Here is an 8,787-nt window from a genome sequence, read left to right as displayed (position 1 = left end):
TGTAAAGCTTTGTGTGTATTTTATGTCTATGTCAGAGGAAATTAACAAGAAATAAACTGCATTTGTATATATCAGCTGCCATGAAATACTTTCCTTGTCAATTCCATTCATTCACATATATGTAAAAACATGTATTTATTCTAGATTATGGGAACGGCAACAAAGATAATAAAAGGAATTTTGAGGATACTGGATTAAAAAAAAAATACTAGAGGCCGTAAAAATCAGAGTGAACCCATTTATCGACACATGCAAAACTCATACATTCTTTGAAAGTCAGTTTTCAAGAGTTTTTTTATGTTTGGACAGAGTTTTGAGATCTTAGAGAACCATTCTAAACGCAAGGCTTACAAAGCAACTTTTGCTTTCATTACTGCATTGTAGTGAATGCAGGTCAGCTGGGATGAAGGATGGAAAATCAGGGTCTTTGAAGGCAAGCCCCTTTGACCACAGCCCGTCGTACCTGAGAGCTTCTCACTTTAAACCCTCCTGCTGTAAAAGCCTCTTTATTGAACCACACTGGAGGCAGCTGAACGGTTTATCTAAGTAACTACGTGTCTTTTTTCACTTTGTCTCTCTGCAGAGAGAGCATCACCGGCTGACAGCGTCTCGGGGGGTTTTATCGCGGCAGTGTCTCAGGGGGTTTTATCACTGCAGCGTCTCAGGGGGTTTTATCGCTGCAGTGTCTCAGGGGGTTTTATCGCTGCAGCATCTCAGGGGGTTCTATCGCTGCAGTGTCTCGGGGGGTTTTATCGCTGCAGCATCTCAGGGGGTTTTATCGCTGCAGTGTCTCAGGGGGTTTTATCGCTGCAGTGTCTCAGGGGGTTCTATCGCTGCAGCAGGGTCCCTGAGCCGGGCACCGCGGCTGTGCCACCCACAGCAGCACAGCTCAGCGGTGCCCACAGATCCCAGGAGCTGCTCCTGCCGCCAGGGCCGTGCCAGGGCCGGCTGCCCGGCCTGCCCATGACCCCTGGCCAGCCGGGAGAGGTGCCCCGAGCTGCGGGCAGAGCTGGCCCCTCGCTCTGCAAGGGCTGTGGGTGCTGGATGTGCCCAGCAAACAAGGCCGTGAGAGGTGTGGAAGCGCGTCCTTGGAGGAGCGTGAGGGAGCTCAGGGCTTGGAGGAGCATGAGGGCCTGGAGGAGCGCTGAGGGAGCTGAGGGCTTGCAGGAGCACTGAGGGAGCTGAGGGCCTGGAGGAGCGTGAGGGCCTCGAGGAACGGTGAGGGAGCTGAGGGCCTGGAGGAACGGTGAGGGAGCTGAGGGCTTGCAGGAGCGCTGAGGGAGCTGAGGGCCTGGAGGAGCGTGAGGGAGCTAATGGCTTGCAGGAGCGCTGAGGGAGCTGAGGGCCTGGAGGAGCGTGAGGGAGCTGAGGGCCTGGAGGAGCGCTGAGGGCCTGGAGGAATGGTGAGGGAGCTGAGGGCGGCTCAGGGGGCACCTCCTGCTCCCCTCAGCTCCCTGACACAGGCCACCATGTGCTGCGGCCAGTGCCTCCTGCCGAGCCTGCAGCGAGGCCACCAGAGGGGAAGGCCTCAAGGCCACATGCAGTTGGGCTATTTGGGAACGCTGTTTTGCTGTTCGGGTGGTCAGGCGTTGGAAGAGGATGCCCAGCAGGGCGATGGAGTCACCATCCCTAAGGTGCCCACGAGGATATAGGGCTGCCATGCGGTTTGGGAAGCCGGGAGGCCGTGCTGGGCGGACGTTCTGGCCGGCTGGCCTCACAGGGTCCTGCTCTGTGCCCAGTGCCTAGCCCGCCGCCATGCCCACCGCTCGCCCCTCATGGCCGCGACCCTGCCCCGCCTCCCGCCGCCTCCCGCGCGCCGCGCACCACGTGACGCGCGGCCCCGCCCCCGCCCGCGGCCGCGCGGCGTCGCCGTCCGGGTATTTGAACGGCGCTTCCGCCATTTTCCCTGCGCCCGGCACGGAGCGAGGAGCGGGAGAGGCTCGGCAGAGGTACGGGCCCGGTACCGGCCCGGGCTCGGCTCCCCGCGCCCCGCCGCCATCGGGGCACGCGTGGCCGCTCTGGAAGGCGCCACGGGCGGCGGCGGCGGTCACCGTTAGCTCGCGGCTGGGATGGGCTGGGCTGGGTGGCGGGAGCCTGCGCCTGAGGGAGCGTTGCGGCTGCGGGAGCCCGGGCGCGTGGCGGTTTTTCGGCCCCGGGAGCGGCGCGCTGGAAGGGCCGGGGCCTGCGCGGCTCCGTCCGCGATGCAAGGGCGGGCGCGGTGTGAGGGGCGGCGAGCGGGGCTGGCGCGGGCCGGGCCGGGCCGGGGGAGGCGGCGCTGCTCAGTCATGGTGGCTCATGGCGGGGAGCGCGCCCGGCCCGCCGCGCGGGGAGGCCCGGCGGCTCCGCAGGACGGGCCGCGGCCTCTCCCGAGCGGGCGGCAGCTCCCGTGGAGCGGCTGATGCTGGTTCTGGGCGGGCCGGGAGGACTCCCCGCGGGTCCGCAGGGGAGCCGGGGCCGGCCTGGCTCAGCCGCGCTGCGGGGGCCGGGGCGGGCGGGCGGCGCCGCCATTGCCGCGCGCGGTGCCGCCACACGCGGGCGGGAGGCGCCGCCCGCCCCGGCCGGGCCCGAGCGCGCCCGGAGCTGGAAGCGGCCCCTTCCGGCGGGGCCGCTCCCCGCGCTCGCTCACACGCTGCCATTTCCCCGCAGACGCAGCATGGCCGCCCAAGGAGAGCCCCAAGTGCAGTTTAAGGTAAGGCACTGGCTCGCAGGCTGCGTTCCGGGCTTTTGTCCCTTTTCACTGGAAAAGTAGCGCAAGGGACTCTCGAGTGTCGACGTGGATGGTGGGTTTGGATTCGAAGTGCTGATCTTTCCTTAATGAGGCGATTTATTGTAGTGTTGGATACAACACGCACAAAGACTCTGTTAACTGTGTCAATATATTCTGTTTGTAGTTTAGTCTAATACATTTTAGTAAATCTTTTTCTACAGAATGAGTTTTCAATTTAAGAATTGAAGTGCACTGTAAAAAGAATGAATTAGAATTAGACTTGCTCGGAATGAATTAGGATATCATTCGTTCTGTTATGTGCTAATTATTCAAGTGTTAGAGAAGAGACTTTTCTGCTGTTTTGAGTGGCTGGTGGGTTGGTGGTGTTTTTTGTTATCTTAACAGCCAGAAGTCCTGAAGACTGCTTCTTGGAGGTTGTTACTTGTGTTTCCTGCAATTCTTGGCTGGTGTATTCCAGTTCATGGTGCAAATGTTGGTGGGTTCTTGGTTTTGTTGGGTTTTTTAATTGTAACATGACAATGGGTTTCTTCAGTGGATATTTGGATAATTTCCTCTCCCAGTCTGGTCACATTCAGGTTAAGGCCCTAAACATTCTTCATTCAGTCTGTTGTAGTTTAGTAGAACCATATTCACAGTGCAGTTCTTACCCACAAGGACTGGACAAGACTGACCAGAGTTAAGGCATGATGGATGGGCTTAACAAATTGGTTCCCAGCACAGGGAGCTGCTTCATGGGCAGTTGTGTCTTTTGTTTACAGCACCTCGTAGGAACTAAGCTCTTTGTAGTAGTGACAGTGTCTGTGCTAGAATGACTGATAAACGTCTCAAAACGCCTTGCTCTGACTCTTTCTTTATCTATCCACAGCTTGTTCTGGTTGGAGATGGTGGCACTGGGAAAACAACATTTGTAAAGCGTCACTTGACTGGGGAATTTGAAAAGAAGTATGTAGGTATGTGTGAAGAAACATTTGAGCTCCAGTATCCCACAAATGAAAGTACAATCCATGACTTGCTAATTGCCCTGCTTTTTGTTACTTCCCTAGCAACGCTGGGTGTCGAAGTTCATCCTCTGGTGTTCCATACTAACAGAGGCCCTATTAAATTTAATGTATGGGACACAGCTGGCCAGGAGAAGTTTGGTGGCCTGCGTGATGGCTACTATATCCAAGGTAAGAGCTGTGGGGGACAGCTGTGTGCCTCTCAGGGCTCAGTGCTCCTGCTGGCCACGCTGGGAGCTCTCGGTGTGGCTGCAGTGCTGAGCTGGCACGGCAGACTCTGAGTAGAGAGGATAACATCCCTGGCCACAGCGTGTGCCACTGGGGAACGTGGTGTGGTTGTGTTTCAGGGTGTCACTGTGGGCTTTGGGATTGGGAATGAGCAGAGAGCACTGGCAGCATTTGGTGGTTAAGGGTGAAGCGTGTGCTTCACTGAGTGCAGGGTTCTGTGTGCACTGCTGTGCTCAGGCAAGGCCTTGGAACACAAACTCAACATTTTCAGTACCGTGAGGAAGCTGGACACCTTCGTGCCAGAGTCTGTGTTTCTGAAAAAGTGCAGTCTTCCTTACTTCTGCTTGGCAAAGATCTGTCCTGTGCTACTTCGCTCACCTGCATATCTTTACAAAAATAAGATCCAATATTCTTGAGTTCCTTGAGAAACTGCTCTGGACAAGGACCACTGAGACATGGAGCACTGGCTCTCTCAGCCTGCCTTTAAGCCTTACTAGCTTGTCAGAGATGAGTTCAGTGGGGGTTAAGAGATTGTGCCAGGTATTTGGGTAGATCAGGTTGGCTTCCATAGTCTTGCATATTCCCATGTGGTGCAGTGCTGAGCTGCTGAAGGCAGCAGCTGAGCTGGTGAAGCCTTGCACAGCTGAGAGGTGACACAGGGCCAGGTTCTGTGTGCCTCTGCACTGCCCTTGTTAACAGGACAGGAGCTGTCACAACTGTGACGCTGAGAGGGAGAAGGTAATGCAGTGCTTAACCCTGATGTGGGAACACTTTGGTTTCCTCTTCTCCATCCTGTGTTGAGAGCAAGTGATTACACCTGGTGTAACTCGACTTTCCTTCTCTTGCAGCTCAGTGTGCCATCATCATGTTTGATGTAACATCAAGAGTTACTTACAAGAATGTACCTAATTGGCATAGAGATCTGGTACGAGTATGTGAAAATATCCCTATAGTGTTGTGTGGCAACAAAGTGGATATTAAGGACAGAAAAGTCAAGGCAAAATCCATTGTGTTTCATAGGAAGAAGAATCTCCAGGTAAGTCAGGAGCGATCCAGTTGGTTTTGTCTTCGGAGTGCAGCTGGGCTGTGGCTGGTGAATGGGTGCTCTGCCATTATAGGCAGCCTCACCTGTGCTGGCTCTTCAAACCCCAGTTCAGGGCACAGGGGGTGGTGCTGTTGAGGGTCATCACTGGCCTGGAGAGAGCTTGTGTGCATGTGGCTGTGGCTGCTCAGCCTCATCCCGTGACAGGATTGAGACTACACGAGGTCATGTCACAGGAGAAACATTTGTGCACTGTTGCCTCCTGAAAGTTTTGTCCTTGGTGAGATTTGATAACCTTTCCGTTCATAGTTTCTGCCTGAAACTGTTTCCAGATACTTAAATCGTAACAGCTTATGAATATGGAAACAAAAGCCAAGCAGTCAAAAAAAAAGGAAGGTAAAAGAGTTGATTGTGTTAATCCTGATACACTCTAAATATTACAGGGTTTTTAAAATAACATCTAATGTGTGCTTTTTTCAGTATTATGACATTTCAGCTAAGAGTAACTACAACTTTGAGAAGCCTTTCCTGTGGCTTGCTAGGAAGCTAATTGGAGATCCCAACCTGGAGTTTGTTGCCATGCCTGCGCTCGCGCCTCCTGAAGTGGTTATGGACCCAGCCCTGGCAGCACAGTATGAGCAAGACTTACAGGTCAGGGGGGGCACGGGGGGAGCAGCTGCCTGGCAGCTGGTGCCACACTGGGGGCACAGACCGCTGAGGAGCAGTTCTGAGGGGCCCTTGCTTTGTTGCAGATCGCTCAGACCACTGCACTGCCAGATGAGGATGATGACCTGTGAGGATGAAGCTGGAGCCCAGCGTCAGAAGTCTAGTTTTATAGGCAACTGTCCTGTGATGTTGGTGATGCAGCGTGTTTGCCACTTTATTATCTAGCTGAACAGAACATGTGCTTAATCTTTGGGATGCTGAAAGAGATGAATGGGCTTCGGAGAGTGAATGTGGCAGTTTAAAAAAAACAAAACAAAATGAAAAAAAAAAAACCAAAACAAAAAACCTTCATATTTTGGACCTGCATATTTAGCTGTTTTTTGGACTGCAATTACTTCCCCTTTTGAGTTTCAAATATAAGGCTGCTGCAGTCACATCAGAGTGTTAAGTGGAAAATCCTGTTTCTGTCATTCCCATTCTTTTGTTTAGGTAATAAAGTTGTATTTCAAGTATCTCCAAGCAAGTGAACTTTGATGCATTGTTAGGAAAACCGTTCCAAGTGTCTTCTGTTCTTCATTTGAGGGTAACACTTGTTTGCCTACTACTGCATTTCTCATTCTGTTTTCCTTCCTGCTTCTCCTATTAAGCTCCTCTTGCTAATTGCGAGCTAACAGTTTCCCTGTCCTTTTTGTTGGCTGCCAGAGCTGCGGCACGTGAGGCAGGCTGGGCTGGCAGGCAGAGCAGCGCTGGTGCTGCAGGGGTGCAGAGCACAGCCTGCAGCTCTGCTGGCACGAGCTGCAGCTAGGTGCAGTCAGCTCCTCACTGCTACCCAGGTACCTTCAGCTCTGTTTTCAGCAGCCAGAGGCATCCAGGCCTGTGAACTGACGTGAGCTGTGTCTTTGCATGGAACAGCAGCAGAGCTGCAGCTGGTTAAGCCAATTCTAAGCATCTTCAGAGTCACTAGCCAGAGAACAGCCGTGGTTTGAGCCAAGATGCTCTTGCCTACCCAGTGCTATGTTAGCTGGAGCCACAGTGATTTAAACATCTAGACTTTACTGTAACTGCACCAAGTTCTTAATTTGAAACTGGCTTCTTACAGCACAAATGGTGGAAAATGTCAACTTTTAACACTACCTTGTAGAGATGAATCTTGGTCAATATTAGTACTGCTAGTAAGCAAAACTTAAGTTTAGGAATTTTTTTTTTCAGTAGTGTTTGAGTACATGAAGTCTTGAACTCTTCAGTTTTGTATTTTTGGTTTCTTAATAAAGTGGAGCATTTCATTTATTCCTTTTAACTTGCATGTTTGTGTACATGAATTAATTCAATATTCAACTTTTGCTGCCTGGTGGCAGAAATTGGACTATGGTTGTTGTGCAATATTGCTCTAAAGGAGTCCTTTTTTAGTTCATTTTGGGAATTCTTGGGGGTTGGTGTTATTGGTTTGCTTTTTTGGCTACTGAGAAGCCTTTAAGTGCTTAAGGCTTGAAGCTCGTGGATGGAAATGAGGGGTGTTGTACACTGGGTGTTTGTGAAGGGACACACTCCCACCTTGGCTGCATAACCCTGCTCTAACGTCTGTCGTGGGCTTTTGCCTGTCGTGTTGCTAATTCCTGTGCAGTCCTGGCTGCTCCTGCTGGCTTGGCTGCTGCTGCTTTGCTCGGTGTGGTGTGGGAGCTTTTGTGCCTCCAGGCTTCACTTCTGGGAGCAGCTGCTCAAAACCAGCCTGGAGCACTTCTGCAGTGCTGGCACGCTCGGAGAACAGGCAGCAGTGTTTGGGTTTGTGTGGTTTGTGTGGTTTCACTGTGCCAGTGTCATCTTCACAGCTCTCCTGCCCCTGCTACGGTCCCTGCCAGCAGAGAGTGCCGGGAGCTTTGCTCTGACCTTCAGTGCATCTCCCAGGCTCTGAAAGAGACTGGAACGCTCATCCTGCTCTAAAGGAATCTTCAGTTTGCAATGTTTTGGGAGTGGAGGAAAGCCCACTTGCAGCATTTGTTTAGTCCTTGTTAATGTTTGATTTTAAATAATGCAGGTACCCTTAAATGCACGGGCAGAGTGCTCGGTTCAAGCTCCTTATCTGTAACCATTCTAAGGAGGTTTTCACAAGTTGGGTTTAGAGAAAACAGAGCCTTGTGCTGCTCTTACTGAGACTGCTGGGATAAACACCTGCCCTCACCTTCCTGAAACATCTTGGACTGAAGCCAGTTCTTTGCCTGCACTGGTCCTGCTGGGCCCTTCCTCACCTGGGCCGGGAGGCAGCAGTGTCTCACAGGTGCCTGAGGTGCTTTGGTCCCTCTTTTCCCCTGGAGCTGATTTACAGCCTGGCTCTGTGTGTGTGCCGGGGTTCTGCTCTGAGCTGAGCCCTCGGGCTGCTCCTGGCCCGTGTGAGTGCTGAGCCTGGCTCTGCTGGGCCGGGCTGGGCACGGCTGGGCTTTGCTGCTGCTGCTGAGCCTGGCTCTGCAGGGCCGGGCTGGGCACGGCTGGGCTTTGCTGCTGCTGCTGAGCCCGGCCACAGCATCCTTGTTTGCCCCTTGCTGACACAGGGCTCGGCGTTTGTACCAGCACAGCCTGAACTTCCCCTCCTTGGGCTACAGATCCGAGAGTGCAGGGCAAGCACTTCTCAGGGGCTTACAGGGCTCGGCGTTTGTACCAGCACAGCCTGAACTTCCCCTCCTTGGGCTACAGATCCGAGAGTGCAGGGGCTGATTACCCAGCACTTCTCAGGGGCTCGTGTGGGTAATCAGCTCCTAGTTCACCAAGGTGGAGTGCAGAGAGGGAATGACATTTCCCCCAAACTGCGGTGCCTGAAATGGGATGGTGTTTATAGGTTGCTTGATTTTTATTTGGTTTTGGAGAGTTATAGTTGATGTCTGTCTTGCTGTGATCCTGGAATTCTGTCATGAAAAGTGTCAGGTTCCCATATTTGTTCTACTTAAAATGGGATGGTGTTTATAGGTTGCTTGATTTTTATTTGGTTTTGGAGAGTTATAGTTGATGTCTGTCTTGCTGTGATCCTGGAATCCATGAAAAGTGTCACGTTCCCATATTTGTTCTACTTGCATGAGAGGAAAAAAGTTGAGACTATGATGGCAAATTTCCCCAAAGAAATCTATAAACAAAAACTC

At 52.6% G+C, this 8,787-nt stretch overlaps 1 protein-coding gene across 1 annotated transcript; it reads left to right on the top strand.

Moving 5' to 3' along the window:
- Positions 1-1,837: 1,837 nt before the first annotated feature.
- On the top strand, positions 1,838-6,174 carry RAN (RAN, member RAS oncogene family). The gene is made up of 7 exons (XM_041410280.1): positions 1,838-1,949; positions 2,647-2,689; positions 3,594-3,678; positions 3,772-3,897; positions 4,803-4,990; positions 5,477-5,647; positions 5,749-6,174. Exons 2-7 carry the CDS (start codon positions 2,654-2,656, stop codon positions 5,791-5,793), a joined length of 651 nt encoding a protein of 216 aa, XP_041266214.1. The 5' UTR covers positions 1,838-1,949; positions 2,647-2,653; the 3' UTR covers positions 5,794-6,174.
- Positions 6,175-8,787: the final 2,613 nt, after the last annotated feature.

Source organism: Onychostruthus taczanowskii, unplaced genomic scaffold (genome assembly GCF_017590055.1).
Source record: "Onychostruthus taczanowskii isolate IOZ18803 unplaced genomic scaffold, ASM1759005v1 scaffold32, whole genome shotgun sequence".
Taxonomy (NCBI): Eukaryota; Metazoa; Chordata; class Aves; order Passeriformes; family Passeridae; genus Onychostruthus; species Onychostruthus taczanowskii.
The sequence above is the reverse complement of the archived record's forward strand: the minus strand, read 5'-3'. Positions and strand labels throughout refer to the sequence as shown.

Coding starts and splice junctions, on each gene's coding strand:
- RAN (XM_041410280.1), top strand. CDS start 2,654: ATGGCCGCCCAAGGAGAGCCCCAAGTGCAGTTTAAG. Junction 3,679..3,771: donor ATTTGAAAAGAAGTATGTAG/GTATGTGTGAAG, acceptor TTACTTCCCTAG/CAACGCTGGGTGTCGAAGTT. Junction 4,991..5,476: donor ATAGGAAGAAGAATCTCCAG/GTAAGTCAGGAG, acceptor TGCTTTTTTCAG/TATTATGACATTTCAGCTAA.